Genomic DNA, 20,144 nt, shown 5'->3' on the forward strand with positions numbered 1-20,144 from the left:
GTCAAAACGGAGACATCGAAGAGGAAGGCTGGATTGGGGAAGGATCAATATATGGAATGTCACAACAGGTTCTGATATATATCTATATATGGAGATCTAAGGGTTTGAGGTCAGATGTAGAGTTGCTAATATTGATGACATCAGGGATCTCCATATAGGGCTTAATTGCGACATTACTATGTCGCAATTAAGTGACATCAGGGATCTACATCACTGATGTCACGTGATCTCATGAGACCTGAGCACCATATATGGGGGCTTTCCCCATGTATGGGGATTTTGAGTGATACACCGACTGACTGACAGACAAAAAACGTATGATTTCATAGTGAATGTGACCTGCGGTCGCAATTAACACACAACAATAAGGATTGCAAAATAATGTTCCCAGAAACAGGATGTCAAACAAAATGCAGAATTTATTGGGGAAAAACCAAACCACTTTCATTGCACTCGGGACAAATCCCTTTTTAGTAAAATGTGTTCTACCAATTTTCAAGGCAAGTCTAGTAAAGGTTATCAGTGTTTAACTGAACAGTGAACAGTGAACTAAAAGTACATTTTCATTAGTTGACTTGCTTTGTTGATGCTTTGCCATTCTTATGTTGCCAACTTTCCATATATGATTCCACGACACCAGTTTGTACACCACTGCTGCGTGGAGAACTGAATGGTATTGACATACGGTTGGCAACAACATAGTCGAAGTAGGCAATGCAATATAATTTAGTTTTACACAATCATATTCATTTAGTTTCCAAACACAAAGAACTGAGCACCAGAATGTTAACAATAAATAATATTTATTTCCATCACCCTGCACATCGTATGTAACATACTGATTTGGCAGACTTTTTGGCACTCTAAAAATTACAGTATAAAAATTGAGCAAATCCAACAAGACCTACCAGCTTAGCACTCTTACCATCTCCAAATACATTGTATACTATTTGTCTGTACTCTGTAGCTTTACAAAACATTCTCTTTCTAGGTTGTAGTCGAAACCCTGTGCCAGACGGCATTCCATTTTTACTTTAACAGTCACAATTACATCAGTACATAATGCATTAAATTCACATTCTATATCAAAGATTATCGTTGACAAAAATAATACACAATACTCTCCATGCAGTGAATAATGTCCGTAAAACTATTTCGACATACATTGCCTTTTAAAACAAATATTCTAATTGCAGAATTGACTTAAAGTACACTCATTGGTGATATGTAGAAGGACTCTGTATATTGAGAGCAATGTTTGTCATTATGGTATATTGTAACATTCCTGATTGTTTTTATTTTGTTTTGTCTTAAAGTAGAAAGAACCAATATAGTTGTTGAGGCTCTACAATAGTGTTGACCACACTGTGGACTCTTCCATGACTCATTACCTGGTTTTGCATTAGAGGCTACTTTACATTTGTACACCTATCAACTCTAAAATAAAGCAGGCACATCTTTACTAGTTTTGCTACACCCTGGCAGTATTTGGTCTTGTCACCCACACGTGCAATACTCAAACTCCTGTTTCCTCTTTTACAGTACATTTAATACATAACATTTTCAAACACAAGCAGAAAACATATGCTGGTTAATCCTTGTTTCAAGTAAAAACTCATTTAAAGTGAATTATCTGATCATGTTTTGTGCAAAACAGAACAAATGTGCAGAGTTTACAGTTAATCAGAATTAGGCCTGAGAACAACTTCTATTCAGGGTAGTTATTATGACACACAGCAGCACTTAGATATGTGTCACCCCCTTCCTACAGTACATTGCCATTCCGTAATGTAATACATTTCAGGCTGTAATGTGGGGAAATAATGTCCCATCAAGGGGGTTTCCCTGTAAATAAGATCCAAGGTGCTTCTGTGTATCAACAGTCTAAGAGGCTGAGCCCATCTTCGCTGAATAGATGGATGTGTAAGGCTTTAGGTTGGCTTCCTGGAACCACAGTGTTGGAGATCACGTTTCCAGAGCAGAAAGACGGCGCTCAATGCACTGCTTGCCTGAGATCAACAGAGAGAATGAGAGAGCAATTCATAACACAATGATGCCTTCACTGGAGCAAGACAAAATATTAAATAAAAAGGTTTTTGGTAATACTGATTACTATACAAATTCCAGTCAGCTACAGTATATCATGCAGTCTATATAGAAGTGTCTATTTGTACGTCTCTAAATGTTTTGATGAATTGAACATGGTGGACACGGTTGTAAACAAGTGTAATGCTTAATTGGGTCGTCCACTCACAGAGCCTTTGTATTGAGTTTGTGCTTGAAATGTACTGTAATTCTGCAAACTGTTAATACAATTTTCAATAAATCCAAAAAAAAGCTGCTGTGTTTGTATCTGATGGTGTGTTCACATACATTTATTGATGTTATCAATGTCTTCTGGTTCTGTGATAATGCGGGACAGTCCTTCCATCAACAGGAAGGCTTTATGGTAGCGTTGGACTGATGCTTGACCACGGTGGAACATCTCATCTAGTGCTGCAGACTGTACCTGCACACAATAAAGGCACATACACAAACACACAGGGGGAAAAAAACACAATCAGTGTCACTAAATGATATTGTCTGCTGTACTGTAGATATCAGATAAGCTTTACAAACCTAAACCATTACCCAAAGAAAAACATCAGATAAACAGTGCTCATACCTATAACTGTAAGAACATTAGTCGTAGCAACACATACTGTATACACCAGGGGTGGGCAACTTTGACGATGGAGAGGGCCACTATATTTCCACACTCACTCCCTAGGGCCATATATTACTGTCGTAGCAAAAATAGCCGATCTACAAGCTCAAAACGCGTCGCGCTGCGACGCGTTTTGAGCTTGTAGATCGGCTATTTTTGCTATATTCGAGTTGAAATCTTAATTTTTTTGCTATTTTTGAATTGGAATCCTGGAAATTAACATTTTTATGTAATTTCAAATGCCTTTAATTATACTTGTGTTGAAGCAATGAGCTACTAATTTAGACTGAAGTAATTAAAGCGGGTCATGTTTTGCATGTTGTGGAATTGTAAACAGCTGAAACCGATACTATATCATATCAGTATTCTGACATTAACCTGAGGGCCACATTAAGTGAAGGTGGGGGCCGCATGTGGCCCCCGGGCCGCCAGTTGCCCACCCCTGGTATACACCATTACAAATGAATAGATACATGATTCAATAGATGTAGTTCATTCACCATCTGCACAGTGTGGCTGTAAATGAGCTTCTCTGCTGTGATGCCATTGAAGCGGTCCATCAGCCTCTGTTTGTCGAGAAGGAAACTCTGCAGTCGACCGGTGAGGGAACGGCAGCATGATACACAACTCTTGTATGAATCATTCAACTTCTTGATCACTGCACACACAGAGAGGACAGATGCAGGATTATTAAATGGCATATTCTAAAAATTGAAGTCCAAATGCAAGTCAAAAAGCGTTTGTCACTGCATCCCTATTTGCCATTATTGTAAAACATTTTGAAAAATGTTAAACATTGTCATTGCCTGCAACGTTGCCACTGCTGTATTGTAAATGCATTCTACAATAAAAAACTTTGAACCATACAAAAGCATTTTTGTCTATGGATAAATTACATTATAAATTGCTGGCCTCACCGTGCTTAGCTGTGACTGAAGGAAGCAGTCTGCCTTGTTTGATGTCCTCTTTAGCAGTGCGCAATGCAGAGGACAGAAACTCTTCAGCCTTCATGTACAAAACCAACCGCTCTGCATTGCTACCATATTTGAAAACATAGACAACATCACTCTCAATAATAATTTGTGGCACAAGGACATCACTAGATACTAAAATGACGATGGTAATGCATTTTATTAAACAGTAGTGCAGAACATTACATCAAAAAGAGACTAGGAAAAGGGATTCAAATAAATTAAGATGCTGGTGCTTAGTTATAGCTAAGAAGCACAAAAAGCTGCATGGATCATACCTCCATTCTCTACTAAGAAGACTGATCTGGTCAGCTACGAGGCTCTGCTCCAGGAAGGACACATCAGGACTGTCGCTGGCCTCTGGCCCTGAGTCTTTTGAAGAGGCAATCTCAATGACACAGTGGACGAAAGCCAAGTTGAACCGGAGGTCAGCAAGAGCATCTGTGTGTGGTTGCTGTAGTAAAAAGACATGTAATGCTATGAATGACCAACCCACTCTGTATGAGCCACAACATTCTGTGATTATTTGCCATAATCATATTAAAAATGTATCATTTTTGGCCAAATACAACATGACTTAGCGCTGGGGGGTGCGTCAGCTAGGTCAGGAGGTAACAGGGGCTGTACGGCCAAAAAAGTGTGGGGACCGCTGCCCTAATCATATAATAACTACATTACTAGATCAATGTAGGCTTTTGCCATTACAGCCCTTAGACTTTGGAATAACTTGTCTGATGAGCTTTGCATGGCAGAATTACTGTCTCATAAATTCCTATAAAATAAATAAAACAAGAACAACCGTGTTTTGTTTTTCCCCATGGGTATAATGTTTGCCTTTATTATTATGTATTTATTTTTGTAAAACCTAGGGCTCTGCAAGCTCCACTTTAAATAAAATTATACAAATAAAAAGATCTCTATTATTATTATTATTACCTCCATCAGTGTGTCTTCAGGCAGCTCTGGAGGGTGAAAAGTCATACTTCTATGTGGCGCAGCCTCCATAGCTTCACTCTCACTGACTCCACGGCTCCTCCTGTGCAGCAGATGATTGCAGAAGATCCGGGATGGACTGATGTTACTGGGGGAGCCTGGAGTCAAAACAAACACAAGTACACAGCTGAAATACTAACAGCAAGATTTGGTTAATAAGAGACAATTGAGTATTTGGATTTATGTGATGTGACAAAAATAAATTGCTGTATTTGATTAATCATGTTTGAAAGAAAATGAAGCAAGCACAGTTACAGGCTAACTGGCATAACCCCATACCTGAGAACCCTCTGGTTGCAGCGATATCAGGACATGTGTTTCGTCTTGAAGGAGTGAAGATGTGGTTAGGACCGCCCTGGGTTCCAGGATATCGAGGATAACCACTAGGTGGCGCTGTAAGAACAAGTAGGTGGGTGAAAACGACATAACTTGACTTACACTACACTACTACAGTATACTGCATATACAGTGTTGAGGTGAGGGAGGGTCACGTGCGCTTGTCTATATGAATGTGTGTGTGTGTGTGTGTGTGTGTGTGTGTGTGTGTGTGTGTGTGTGTGTGTGTGTGTGTGTGTGTGTGTGTGTGTCATCTATCCTACTATAACAGGGGTTTTCAACTGATTTTGTTTTGACCCATGATGGACCCACCTGACACAATAGTGGTGGGGGTTCATGCACCGTTCCATGGGTAAATTTTTATTTTTCCCTTCCTTGTTACTCACTAATCTATCACACACTATCTATCACAGGCTATATTCATGAGCTGGACAAAACAAAATCTAGCACCAGTAACAGGCAGGGATATCATTTGGCACACCATTTTAGTTTTTGTGGTGTTTTTTGGATACAGCCACATTTGACTAACTAACTATTTACAAAGATATTTTATCCCTGGACCAAATAGATCACCCCAAGTCGTCTCTCACAAGTCCTTTTTTTTTAAAGATTTTCTGAATGCATGGCCAGGGACCACCTGCAATAATTCCGCAGACCACCAGGGGTCTCCCGACCGCCAGGCGTCCTGAAAACTCATGTACTATAACATGGAGAAACCTCTGTCCTGTCTGTATGACAGGGCTTTGACCAATCAATCTGACCTTACACATGGTCAAGGGTCAATGGCCATATGAAGAAAAGGAGGAAGACAATTATTAACTCCCCAATTTTCATTTTCAAAGACATTGTTCACTGTAGTCTTTTTTTTAAGACTTTTTTGTTTCTTTCTTTTTTATTGATAGAGGGATAGATGAAAGTAGGCTGACAGGAAATGGGGAGAGAGATGGGGGGGGTGACACGCAGCAAAGGCCATCAGGATCGGGAGTCGAACCCGCGGCACACTGCCAGACTGGATTACCAGCCAAGGTGCCCGGACAGCTACGCCAGCCGCCCGGGCCAACTGTAGTCTTGTCATGTTACCTGTGGTGTCCATATTCTTGTCAGAACAGAGGCTCTCATCACTCCCACCGTCGACAAGCTGAGCTCCAAAGGCAGCCTTCAGCAGCATATCAGACAGTCGGCCTGTACTCAGTGACCTGGACATTCAATACAGAAACACACCCCATCAGGAGTATTTAATGATGACATTCAATACAGCAACACACCCCATCAGGAGTATTTAATGATTCATTCAATACAGCAGCAACACACCCCATCAGGAGTATTTAATGATGACATTCAATACAGCAACACACCCCATCAGGAGTATTTATTGACATATGGTCCATGTAAGATCTGCACAGGTTCAATTAGTTCCGTTTTTCTCAAGCTAGTACCACAGTTTAGTAGAACAATTCTGACCTTTTGAAAGGGCGCTGTTTGTTTTCTGCTGCCATGAGGCCCAGAGTCCGCAAGTTTGGGACTGTCATCCTTCGGCATGGAAACGATGTTGGAGGCTGCCGAGGAGGACAAATTGGAATCTGTGACACCTTGTTGGTCACATAACTCCTTGTCACTTGGAAAGGCCTAATACCAATTTAAAGGAATTTCACTCAAATCCATACAACTACTTCCTGATATTTGTTTGTTGTGCTTGATCGCACATTGTAACCCAATGCTTTATGTATGCAAAGTATATATTGCTAATTATTATTATTATTATTATTATTATTAATAATCATCATATATATTTGTTCTGTATGTTTTGGAAACTGACCTTGGGGCTTGGGGAGTCATGTAGATAGTCGTGATTCCTACCCTGGATCTTATGCCAACCACCATCAGAGCTGCGTGCCATGTCAGGAGAGCCAGCAGGCATTCCAGTCTTTGTGCTGAGTGGGCGACTGTGTTTTGAGATCTTTGGAGTGGCTCCCACTAAAGAGGGCACAGAGTTAAAAGTAATGAAAGTAAATAACTTTCCATCCTTGCAGTGTGGATAGTAGAATAGTAGGCCCCTTCCAGCAATGCTTAGGTTAAAAGCAGTGTACATTGTACAATATGTTATTGAAAACCCATTGGAAATATGGTACTCTGCTATAAGTAAAAAATATCTAGATAATCCTCAGCTCCTCCAACGCACTCAGCTCTTTGGGTGCTAAAAATATCCACTCCTCTACGAGTGCTCCATACATAACATAATAACAGTGTAAAACGTGTTGAAGCAGTGGGCCACATCACTGAAAGAAAGCTTGAGTGCCCAGCCAAACCATATTCCATAAGCCATTTTACCTTACTTCATACTCAGGGGTTGGGAAAACCCACCCCTGACTGCAGTACAAATTACGGTTAAAAATAATAATAATAAAAATTAGAGAGAGAAAGAGAGAAAGAATTCAGATGCCTGCCTTGAGGAGAGGGCGGATGAGGCCATGCTCCTCCAGCCATCAGCCTGGGGGTTCTGAGGACAGGGCTCAGACCTGCAGCTCTAGATCTGCCACATCCTGGAGAGCTTTCATTGCTGCTGCCAGGACAACACAGCATGGCCCTGAATGACAGATATGCTATTGTTAGAGAGTATGACATTTCTCAAGTTCAAGTCCAAGTATTTATTGTCCCAAAGGATATGCAGTAAGAAAGACAGGAAACAAAGCAAATAAGCAGGGTTAGGGTTAGCCAGGCTTGCCTGGTTGAACCATGTAGACCTGCAGGTTGCAGGTTCAGCTCCATCCGCTGATAGTTCTGGACCTGCGTTGGTACAGGTATGGCCACAGACCGGCTGTAATTACTGCCACTGAACTCAACAGGTTTGCTACATGGACAAACAGAAGAGGAAGACAACGAGAACCGGGAGCTGTAAGTCAATGCTTTTGTGTGAATTGTAAAATACAGTAGATGACTAACAATCTAATCTACCCACAAGAAGTAACCAGTCAATGTAATATTCAGGTATATCTACCTACCTGCTATCAATCCACCCCTGTTGTTCTTACCTGACAGGATTGGGGCTGGAGCTCAGTGATGGAGAGGAGGGAGGTGTCTTGCCTGCATTCTCTAGACCTCTCTCAGCCAGCAAAGAACTCCTGGGAACAGTCATTTGTTTTGGTACTGTATATATTTACAACATATCACAATCACAATTTAGCACATTGGTTTCTTGAAATTTCACATTGGTTTCTTGAAGTTTCAACTCACCCACTGTATATCAGGCTCCCCTCAATTGGTGACCCATCTCCCAATTCACATACAAAATCATCTGCAATACATAAAATACGCAGCTTTCAGTGATTAAGCCCGTGACGGACTAATATAATTGTAAGACACTGGTCTGAATGAGTCAATCTTAGGCTGTCTCTTACTGGGAAACTGGACACAGTGGACAGGCGGCACCATGACATATTCTTCTGTGTCAGATAATGAGTTCCTGTTGTCTTGATTGGCTGCCTCCTTCAGCAGGAAGCCAGGGGGCTCCTGTCTAGGGATGTGCAGGGGCTTGGTTTTGGAATGCTAAAGAGGAGAGTGGAAGATAACAACGTTTCATTTATGTCTTTTTAAACGATTGTAAAACATAGATTGGTTAAGTAACCAACAACAGCCCTACAAACGTTATGCAAAGCTCGGCCAATCACAGCGGAAAGTAGGTAGGTTACTCCAAAGAATAATAATAAAAAAGTGTGACAATAACTATAGAGCGTCGCAGTCCCGCCCCCTACCATGGACCAGGAAATGAAACCCAATGCATTTTTCCCATAGACATTTCATAAAGTATTTATTTAAAGACGGTTACGCCACGGACAAAGCCAACTCGAGTCGTGACAACTCATGACAACACAAACAATATTTTGGACCAAACAAATAATTACAAAGAAGAAAAACAACAAAAAAGGTGTTGTAACCTGCCGTTTTATTCTTCTTTCTAATTATTTTTTCGGCCCCAAAAATTTGTTGTCATGATTTGTCACGACTCGAGTTGGCTTTGTCCGCGGCGTAAACGTCTTTAAATAAATACTTTCTGAAATGTCTATGAGGAAAATGAACGGAGAATCATTTCCTGGTCCATGGCAAGGGGCGGGACTGCGACGCTCTATAGTCTGGTTGCCCTTTGTTGCCCTTTGGGCAACCACACTAATAATAACAATGTGTTATGGACAGTTTTTGTAGGCTAACTAACTAGTTGGCTAATTAAAAGCTGTCAGTTCTCTGATAGTTTATGTAATATCATGTTAGGATTATATGCCTTGGTTTCCCAGGCTAACGTTTTACAAACATGTGGGACAGTGCTGTTGTTTATAGAATTAAACAACAGCTTATCTTCTTCACTGTGTGGTTTTCTTTTAAGCATTCCTTGAAAAGGAGGATGTACGTACTAGAGGAGAGGCCACGTTGGAAGTGGAGGAACTGCTTGAAGAACTGCCTGAACCAGAGCTGGGGTACAGATGCATGGGAACTGAAGAGGCTGTGAAGGATACATCAATTAGATATGGTTGGTACAGTATGTGGATCTCACCTACACCAACTACATTGGCTATAAATTGTGTTTCAGCAATATGCGGCACATACATTTCTTCATGGATGAACTTGATTCCATGAAAGGGTGGTGGAAAAACTCATCTGTGGGGGAAAGAGTTAAGAGTAAACACACCGAAACCAATGCACTGATGTCTTTAGTGAGACATTTATCAAATGAAAAATCCAAAAGGGAAACTGTTGTTATAGGTAGAGGCTGACCATAGTTCATGCGTTCCCTGTGATTCCTCTGCAGAAGCCCCAGTAGCAAGTGTCTGAGATGGCTTGAGGTTTCTCTTGGGATACTAGAGAACAAAGGACACAGGATTTATTGTAAGATTGTATTACAATGCCTTCATATCAATATATAACTAACTGATCAAATGTAGGGAGGACAGGCTATGAGAAACTATAATGAAAATGATACATTTCAGATTACTATTCCATATGATTTGCAATGAAATGTAATTGAAATAAAGGTTATGATCATTGATGATGATGATTGAGGGGAACATATTTTTCATGGAGATGTGTGTTGTGTTCAAGTGTAAAATAATTTGTATACATGACTATAAATAAGAAACCTAGGCGGACCGCAAGCAGATTAAGATTGACATTAAGGTGATGCGAATATACTAACATCGCTACTACTCAGTCCGACCCTCAAGAAGTGCTATTCTGCCCTAGAGCACTCTCGGTTTCATACTTAGGATCTAAGAAGAAAGAAAGTGTTTTTCTAACGCTGGCAATGCCAATTGGTCCAAAACAACATATTTCAAAAAACACTGGCTGAATTGCCATGGGAATGTTCTGTGCACCCAGAGGATGACCCCTTCAGATGCAAATCTATAATATTCTATCCTGGTAAACGATCCCAGCCGTGTGAATTTACATAGTGGAATAGTGGAATAGCCAATCAGCATCTGCGCTAAGGCCCTGTGATTGACAAACGCTGATTGGCTCTCCCACTCACCCAGCGCTCGGTGCCAGACTGGTCTGCAATGTGAATTCACACGACCGGGATAGTTTACCAGGCTAATAATATTCTGCCTGAAAAAAATAATCACATTTTCTCTTTGTAGCTCGAATAGTGAGAGGATTTGGCTCTAAGAATCAAACTACTTTGGACTGCTTGCATGTAAGGAGTACTACTACTACTCTAGGGGATGCTAGTGGGAATTTTAGTCTCTTAGTTTAGTTTAGTGTTTAAGGCACGGGCACATTGGAACACCCAATGCCACTGGTTTGAATGTGTGTGTGCAAATGCAGACTTGTGCGTGAGTGTGTGAAATATTTCTGTCTGCACTCTGCGTACTGCTACAGTATTTGGGTCATGTGGAAAGTGATAGCAGTGCAGGGCAGCAGCAGGTTAGAGCAGTTATAAATAGAGACACAAGAAAACAACAAACTGTCGCTCACACAAACAGCACTGCGTCTTATCACTAGCTTTATCGTTCTAAAAGATTAGTGAGGCTTGAGCCAAGCAAGAACTTTACAAAGTAAACAATAGAAGAGGCCTTCGATAGCTCCCAGTTACAGGTTAAGTTGCTGGGTTGAGTGGGTTCAGAATCAGAATAACAGAATAATAAACATACTATGACAGTTATACTTAAACATACATACAGCCAAGCTAAGCATAACGTGACACTCAAGAGACAGTCCATAGATTTGAAGTAGCAGCAGTTGAAGAGGACCCGTTTGTGCTTTCAAGTTCATGACAGTTTATCAGCTGCCAGTGGAAAATAAATGACAGAGCAAGGTGGCTTAGCATGCAGGAAGGGGTTGGGGTCCAAAAAATCTCTAAAGGCTTTGACCCAGGTGATAATATAATCACCTGTCAGGTGGTGTCTGTGCACATATCTTCTTGGGCATGACTATATTTGAACAGTATTCCTGTATATGCATTATATATAAGGTGGTTCTGTGTGTTGTGCATGCACACCCTTTATTATTTACATACATTCTCTTTACAGTGCTGCGGGCATGTCTTAAAGCACTCATCAACAAACTGACGGTAGGAGTGAGCTCTCACAGTAATGCATGGTTACCCCTTCATCCCTGCAGGTTTCCGGAGGCACTAACCTGGGAAGGAGGTTCCTGTTGCTCTCATAGAAGAGACGAAGCTCCTGAGGCGTGCTTGCCTGCAGACAACATAGCGCAAACATCACAGCTGCAACTCATACTGTAAATACACATGCATGAACTTGTGCACAAAAACAAAATAAGAAACAGGGCATTACCCTTTCCCACACACATTTACATGTCAATGACAGCATTTGGCTGTGCTTTTATTGTGAAGTTTGCCAGAAGGCAAACAGGTGATGTCTGCTCTGAGCTGTTTGCTCAGACCACTGAGCAGCACCGTTTGGGCTGTCAACTCAAGCACCCGAGTGAACTCGACACCGTGGCACAACTTGACACTCTCTAGACTTTCCTACACCCACTGACTTGCTCGGTTTGCTTTCTCATTCTGTATGGAAAAGCTATTCAAGGAAACTGGCACAGAAATACCCTGCCCTGGGTACAAAAGGTTGAGCAATGTATTTCTTAACTGATACATGAACTTCTGGTGACCTCTATATTTTTGAAAATAAATACAGGATTTGACAACCCAACAAGCAGACTAGCCTGCTGAGCAAGCACTACCATGTGTGTACTGTACATAAATCAACGGCGAGTTAATCAACAAACGCCATAAGGGTTTGAGTGAGAGATGAGCAACTTCACCAAGGGTACAAAGTAATACCCAGGGTTGTGAAGCAACAATATTTACCCTGGGTTCAGAGGTATGAACCACAGCCTTTTTCAAACGTTACAGCCATCTGTAAAAGATGTCTCTTTCCCAACAAGTAGTCACGATGTTCCAGCATTTGCAACACTTGATGAATGATGAATATGAACATCTGATTTGTTTGTGGGACATACACATGGCCTAACCGGGCTGACTCCTGTGAAATGTCTGGTGAATAATAATAATAACAATAACAATAATAATAATAACAACAACAACAATAATAACAATAATAATAACAATAATAATAATAATAAATATAAATGATAAAAGTCCTCCAGTTAATTTGAGAATATATATATATATTATTTTGTTTAATTATTCAATTATTCATTCAATAGCCCATTTTAGAATGTGATCTGATTGTTCTACTGCAGCACTTACAACTTCACAAGTATTGTGTGTGAAATGTACGTGCATATTTAATTGTTTCAATTTTCTTTGTGTGTGTGTGTGTGTGTGTGTGTGTGTGTGTGTGTGTGCGTGCGTGCCTATGTGTGTTTGCGCGCGTGTGTGCATTAGTAGCACTCACATGAAAAGGGGCCTTTCCAGTCAGACATTGGTACAGTACAGTTCCAATGCTCCACAGGTCAGCCTTGGCATCATAGTTCTGAGACATGATGACCTCAGGGGCCTGAGTGGTGAGATGAACACCAGTTGCAGGTTAGAGATACAATCGAATGGTACATTTAGCTAAACAAATGTGTGTAACAACTATAAACACTCACCATGTACATTGGAGAGCCACACAGTGTAGCCGCCATAGTGTTTGTCTGGAGATGACGTGCAAACCCAAAATCGGCTAGAGGTTAAGAAAGATTAAGAAGGGGTGAGGGGTGTGTCTTTTCTAAAGTGTGTCTGTGTGTGCTCAGGGGGGTTAGTGGGTGCACGGGAGGTGGAGTAGCAGAGTATGCCAAAAGTCTAGTCTACTGTAGTTGTTTAACCTGTTTAAACACTGGCACGTGCAGCAATAACAACACGAAATAGAGCATTCATTCCAATATCCAGTTATATCATTTTTTCATCTCTTTGTGTAATAATCCTACTTGGGTTTTGAATCTGCACACATGTTGGGTTAGATGTTATAAGGAATGTTCCTTATAACATCTAATTCATTTTCCATACCAACTCCCATAACCATCTGAGGAGGAGGTAGAGGTGGTGGTGGACATCTACAAGTTCTTGGCAGTACACATGAACAATAAACTGGACTGGACTGACTCTTACTGTATACTTGTCGTGGTATATATGTTGGGGCTAACATAAGCACAGGGGATACCAACAAACGGAACAAAGATGAGGAAGGCTGCGCCGTAGCTGGAACTGAACTGGACAATCTGGAGGTGGTTGCGGAAAGGAGCATGAGGAGGAAGATGAACGTTATCCCGGATAATCCCTCCCATCCTCTCTTTGTTGAGCTAGCAAAGATGAGGAGTGTTCAACCACAGACTCATGATTGCTCCTCAGCACACCACAAATCTTTGTGCAAGCCGAGTAGCCATTAGCCTCCACAACCAAGGTTGACTCATCCATATGCATATTATGCACATGGATGACTTGGATGTACTCGCTCCAGGAAAGGGTATTAACCCCTGCTTTAGGGTCCTTATATTTCATTTGACTGATATCTACATTGTTACCAATGTGTTGCCCTAAAGTTTAAATGGTCCATCATCGTGCATCTTCATAGACTTTCAACTTATACTAGAACTACATTGTCGACTGTTAGAATAGCCAAGTAACCTATTGACCTTGATGACACTAGCAGGAAGTAGTGGTCAAATACACACCTAACTTGAAACAGATGTTGTTGGGGTTGCTCCTGCGTCCATCTGGGTGACACAGCAAGATGTTCTGGGGTTTGAGGTCTCTGTGGATGATGCCTTTGCCCTGCAGGACCTTCATGGCCTGGATTATCTGCTGCAGGAAAACACGGATGGTGTCCTCACTCAAAGTGCCCTTAGCTGAGGGTCAAATGCCAGAAATTCATGAGATGATGCACAGGTAAGAATTTAGCAGGGCAAAGTATACGCAAATGGAGCGGATGCAGAAAGAAACACCCAACTCGTGAGTCTGGTATGTTTAGATCATCAATCAACCAAAAATCTACTTCCCATTGCCATTTGCAATGTCCTGATGCTGACTGCATATTTAGCTCTCTCCTGCGTCACCAGATAAAATAGCAAGAAGGAAATCGCATTACAAGGCCATCGGATATGAAGTAAGCATGATATGGTAGCATCATTAGCACGTAAGCGGTACCTCACGTGAACCCAGCCATGTGTATATGTATACCACATCGTCAAGTGGAACTTCTGCCAGCTTGTGACACACACCACTACCACTACCAACAGAAAATAACAGATGACGCAGGATGAAAATATATTAGGAACTCTATTGACATGCTGCACTGCCATCTCAATCATGTTGTTTGAGCAGCCCCCACCCCACCCCAAGTTACCCCAGCCCCTCCAGCTCTATTGAAGAGTATTTCTAACTGCTTTATTTCTCCACTGGAGGAGTGGAGATAAGAGGGTTGACAGATGGATGTCATGTCGGTGCTCCACAAACCTTGCCAAGTATGACTGAGTGTTAAATATGCCAGACCCCTTTCACCCTCCACCCACCCTGGCAATGGCACGACAAAATCGGACACATGTTTACAAAATAATAGATACATGGGGGGAGAGTTTCGACATATCATAGCAAGCACGGTAGATTGGGAAGAAAGGGTACAGGGTGTAGGTGAACATTTTCACAATGAAAATATAGTGAGAATGTGTTTGGAGATATTCTGTGAATTAATAGAAAGATGAGAGGAAATAAACAGGAATAAATAATGAATGGCCGCTAAACCAATCCAGGCTGGGAGTTATTTATTGTAGATTTAGCCTGATAGAACTATCTATTGTGCTGTGGTTTCCAAGAACAATCCCTGTTTAGAGCTAAAACCCCTTTCACTTCTGGGTAAGTACATGGTTGACCATTTCATTTGCCAGCTGACCTATGGGATTGTTATTCCTGCATGCTTTGGTCAAACTGTTCCGCCAAGCCTTAAACCTATTATAATCCTCCAAAACACTGAAAGTATTCATCAAAGCCTCACAAAGCCACATTGGCCCACCAATTTACACTGACTCTCAACAACCATGAAAATGTTTACAACTACCTAATCTATTCCTCAGGCACGTGCAGAGGGGGGGGGGGCTAGGGGGGCTTGAGCACCTGCCCTTTTTTTTATTTGCCACATAAGGAGATGTGTGTGTGTGTGTGTGTGTGTGTGTGTGTGTGTGTGTGGGGGGGGGGGGGGGGGTGGTGTGGGGGCCCAATACGAGCTTATGTGGGGGGGCCAATAAGGGCTTGTGGGGGGCCAATAAGGGCTTGTGTGGGGGGAAAACAAGGGCTTGTGTGGGGGACCAATAAGGGCTTATGTGGGGGGCAAATAAGGGCTTGTGTGGGGGGCCAATAAGGGCTTATGTGGGGGCCAAAAAGGGCTTATGTGGGGGGCAAATAAGGGCTTGTGTGGGGGGCCAATAAGGGCTTGTGTGGGGGGCAAATAAGGGCTTGTGTGGGGGGCAAATAAGGGCTTGTGGGGGGGGCAAATAAGGGCTTATGTGGGAGGCCAATAAGGGCTTGTGTGTGGGACCAATAAGGGCTTGTGTGGGGGGCCAATAAGTGCCATTGGCCCTTCAAGACGAACATTTGACTGTAATGATAAATGCCACTATCATAATAAATTATCTTTTAATCTGCCATCAGTCAGTTTTAGTTTCAGACTAATGAGAACATATTGCTTATTTTACTGTCCAATGACATGAAATGGCACAAGGGAAGGACTCACAAAAAGACCACCCCCAAAAATCGGCGCGCGCTATGCGCGCCCACACATGTGCCCTTTTTTGGAGTTTGAGCCCCTGCCCCCCTAGTGCTCTCTGCACGGCCCTGCTATTCCTCTTTCTCAGAGGTGAGGTAGTGATGTAAGTAAGTAAGCAAGCCTTGTGTGTAGACTAGAGCCATGAGGCCAATAGGGGCAGGAGCCTATCTCCTGTTTCTGTAGCGTGAGGCAGCTTGATGTCCCCCTGGACATGACGCTAGTATGTCGCAGGGACTTGCCCCAATCCAACCCTTGGTGTTGAGTGCCAAGCAGGGAGGCATGGGTCCCAGTTTTCAGAGTCTTTGGTATGACTGAGATCGAACCCCGACCTCCCAGTCTCAGGGCGGACACTCTAACCACAAGGCCACTGAGCTGGTAATGTGATGTAAACTATGCCCTTTAAGCTCTGGCCACAGGTGTCAAGGAAAGTACCACAAATAACTATCCAAACAAAGCTGTGAGACCAGGCTTACCGTATATTGAGTTATTGTGTAGAGGTGGAAAATAGCACACTTACTGTGAAGATACTCTGCCAGATCACCTCCGTTACAGTACTGAAGAAAAACAAAAACAAATACAATGGTGAAAAGCTTGAACAATGTAAACAAATAATTGAATCTATAATTTGCATTGGGATGCTTTATTCACTTTATTCACAAAGCATTAGACTAGTTAATACCTCCATGACAAGATACACACATCCTCCTGTTTCCTGTTGATAGTCAGAAAAAAAGCTTTATTAACAATTAATACTGTATATACAATAATATGCCAAAGTGAACCAATAAATGACGTCATTGACATCAAACAACTTTGTTTTGTTATGTAACAAGCAATGCAGGCCCACACTAGTCAGGGTTCTATGGGGTATTAAAGTCACAGTGAGGAGAGCGAGGAGCGTGCCAGGTTTACTGTGTCAGACCAAACTGAACTACTAACTGACATGAGGAACAAGGCCTTGAGCTGTTTGTCTTCTTTGCTTGATTTTCTTTTACCTAGTGAATGTAGTTTTCTTGGTCTGCTGCTGTCTGTATATTGTTCTCTAACAATGATATGCCTCTTTTATTTAAAGGTGGTGTAAGTTATATGTTTTTGTTAAAGCGTTAAATAGCACCTTATTAGGATTATTATTTCCCCCCTTTTCAGTTTTGAAGAGATGGCACGGCATTCAACTAACTAGTTAATTACACCATAATAGATCCTACTGATATAGAGGGGTTCTATTAGATGAATTAACATGACAAACCAACCTAACTCTGTAATCAAAGAGCTCTTCTCTTGAGTCCTGGACTAGTCACCTAAGGTCACCAGGCTGCCCTCTCGTTCTATGTCTGCTGAGATGGCATAAGATTAAGAGTGTGTGTGTTATAAGCATACTCTAAGGTTATAAACCATTGTTGAGCTTGGATGTTAGGCTGCACCCTGCGATCTGCAAGAGCCAGGGCGACTGAACGGATCAGCTGGCGAATGCCTGGATGGCTGACTGGTGGCCTTTTCAGTGAGAACAGGTGAGAACTTTTAGTCTCGTAGTTTACACAGCCACAGTATCTTATTGAACTATGCTAACTGGCAACATCCAGAAGGCATAGCCTTCCAACAATACTACATGAGGTTCAGTGTTTTCTAGAAGAGTATATCAACATTTACACGTGACTGTGGCAGTGAGGTCTGACTGTGGGCTGTTTGGGTTAATGGTTGTATATGCATTGTGCACATGTCTGTTGGGGCATGGGGTTCAGAGAGAGAGAGAGAGAGAGAGAGAGATGTTCTCTACCTGGTAGTCGAGTAGTCCAACAATATTCTCATGTTTCAATTCCTAGAGGTGGGTTGTACAAAAATACATGGTCATTGGTCAGTGTCTGATGCAAGTGCAGGCAAGACGGACAGAGAATGTGTGACGCCATTCAAAGCTCTAGTTACCTTCAGTATTTTTATTTCTTTACCAAGGAGAGACTGGGATTTCGCCAAGTTTTTCTTGTTGATGCACTTCACAGCAACTTCACAGTCATGTTTCTAGGAAAGAAAACAACGACAAGTCGACAACAACATTGATTGATTGATTGAAATTTGTATTAACAGTTTGCAGAATTACAGTACATTTCAAGCACAAACTCAATACAAAGGCTGTTAACTGTGAGTGGACGACCCAATTAAGCATTACACTTGTTTACAACAGGGTCCACCATGTTCAATTCATCAAAACATTTAGAGACGTACATCCAAGTGTCAACTTGCAACATCATGAAAGAAAATCTACGAGAGTATAACTCTTAGGCTATATGAAAGCAGGATTTTGCAATCTGTATCTGATTATGTATATAAACTATAATCAGCCCAGATTGCATTCCTAAAATGTTTAATTAATTATAGTAACATTTGTCAAGGAACACCAACCCCCCCCCCCCCCCCCCTCAAAGGGCCAATACAGTCCCCCAATCCCCCGGGCCAGACCCCTGCCATTCCAAATAAATTCCCAATTCTTCCTAACATCATCTAAAATGTTTTTAGATGATACAAATAGGATGTGGAAGTAACTCTGAACTCAAATTTAGTTTAGTTTTAGTAGGCTGACTATAGTGCATGCACTTTTTCAGTAACTACAATCTTCTGACCCTCTTCTGACCCAAACTTAGGCCTGCATTAAACACATTATTTTCGTCAGAGATCAACAGGTCGGCCTAATGCAGTAGCTTACCGCTCTGTGTCTTCCTTTGAACACGACTGCAAAGGCACCGTGGCCAATCAGGTCTTTTCTGCTGAACTCAAACTTCCCAATAGTCTCCATCGTTTATATAAACTCAATACGGAGCAGCCGAGCCGACCGACCCAAGAATAGAGGAATCAGGATGTTGAAGAAATAATAACTGACACAGTCGCACGATTCTTCTGCTTGACGCTCACAGTCCGATACAAATCCATTCCGTGGATTCTTCAAGTTCATGCACGAGTATCCTCCTTATAATGAAAGAAATGTAGCCTACATTATCTCCAATGTACGTGGTTTTTCCGTTGTCAGACTTTCACCATTGACCAGAGAGTTGCGCAGTATAAATCAAATCGCGTAAATAAGTGGTCACCGTAACGTGCGTAACGTGTATTACTATAATACTATTAGTCAGGAGCGAAGTTATATTTCTCAGTCGACAAAACCATTTGTCAACAACATAAACCGGCTCACAGGCGGTGTTGACTCTCTCTCTCTCTCTCTCTCTCTCTCTCTCTCGCACTCTCTCTCTCTCTCTCTCTCTCTCTCGCACTCTCTCTCTCACTCTCACATCATTATTATCATACCACCACTACCACTAATCTGAGTTCCAAGAAGTTTTATTTTTAGCCACTAGGGGGAGGGCGATAGCTACAAGTCGGACTGCTCGGACAAACCGAGAGAGACAGGCCGATAGACACGCACGTTCATGCACGTTACGTTACGTTTTGTTTTCTTTGCCGTAATAATATTATGCCTAATAATACTACCAGTAAGACGCCTGGGGGCGAGAAGCGACCTCGCCCGTGCGATATATGTCACGAATTATAGAATCTATTGAATTAAATTAAATTGTGAGTTCTCTAGTTCCAGGTTATAATTTTGTGGAACTTGAACGCAGTGTTCATTTGGTTTGATTGATTGATTGAAATATTTATTAATAGTTTGCAGAATTACAGTACAATTCAAGCACAACTCAATACAAAGACTGTTAACTGTGAGTGGACGACCCAATAAAGCATTACACTTGTTTACAAGAGGGTCCACCTTGTTCAATTCATCAAAACATTTAGAGACGTACAATTATACACTTCTATAAAGCCAAAGAGAAGAACAGGAATTCATCATAAAGGAGGTAAAAAAACACAGTGAGGGGAAAAGGGGTGGGTGGGGGGATTCAGATTTTACGGGGGCCAGTTTCGAATTGCAGCCGTCCGTAGGTGCCC

General features: G+C 41.8%; 1 protein-coding gene across 3 annotated transcripts; it reads right to left on the reverse strand.

Annotated features, from left to right (window-relative positions):
* Positions 1 to 784: 784 nt before the first annotated feature.
* ulk1a (unc-51 like autophagy activating kinase 1a) lies at positions 785 to 19,403 on the reverse strand. Of its 3 annotated transcripts, XR_013791253.1 has the most exons (28): positions 18,910 to 19,403; positions 18,135 to 18,227; positions 17,989 to 18,030; positions 16,894 to 16,926; positions 16,732 to 16,768; positions 14,131 to 14,304; positions 13,069 to 13,142; positions 12,873 to 12,974; positions 11,632 to 11,690; positions 9,772 to 9,854; positions 9,604 to 9,654; positions 9,411 to 9,499; positions 8,403 to 8,550; positions 8,239 to 8,299; positions 8,037 to 8,126; positions 7,730 to 7,855; positions 7,452 to 7,591; positions 6,824 to 6,981; positions 6,469 to 6,563; positions 6,088 to 6,203; positions 4,951 to 5,064; positions 4,615 to 4,769; positions 3,957 to 4,132; positions 3,625 to 3,743; positions 3,208 to 3,365; positions 2,374 to 2,509; positions 1,744 to 2,009; positions 785 to 1,705 (listed from the first exon to the last, which is right to left on the reverse strand). XR_013791253.1 is itself a non-coding variant. In XM_079516149.1 (27 exons), the coding sequence occupies exons 1-27, from the start codon at positions 18,997 to 18,999 to the stop codon at positions 1,966 to 1,968; spliced, it is 2,763 nt and encodes a 920-aa protein (XP_079372275.1). In that variant the 5' UTR covers positions 19,000 to 19,403; the 3' UTR covers positions 785 to 1,965. The 3 variants fall into 3 exon arrangements, 2 of the variants coding, with proteins under 2 accessions (XP_079372275.1, XP_079372276.1); XM_079516149.1 differs by having other exon boundaries at positions 785 to 2,009; XM_079516150.1 differs by lacking the exon at positions 16,894 to 16,926 and having other exon boundaries at positions 785 to 2,009.
* Between the last annotated feature and the right edge of the window lie 741 nt (positions 19,404 to 20,144).

Source organism: Electrona antarctica (genome assembly GCF_951216825.1).
Source record: "Electrona antarctica genome assembly, chromosome: 12".
Lineage (NCBI taxonomy): Eukaryota > Metazoa > Chordata > Actinopteri > Myctophiformes > Myctophidae > Electrona > Electrona antarctica.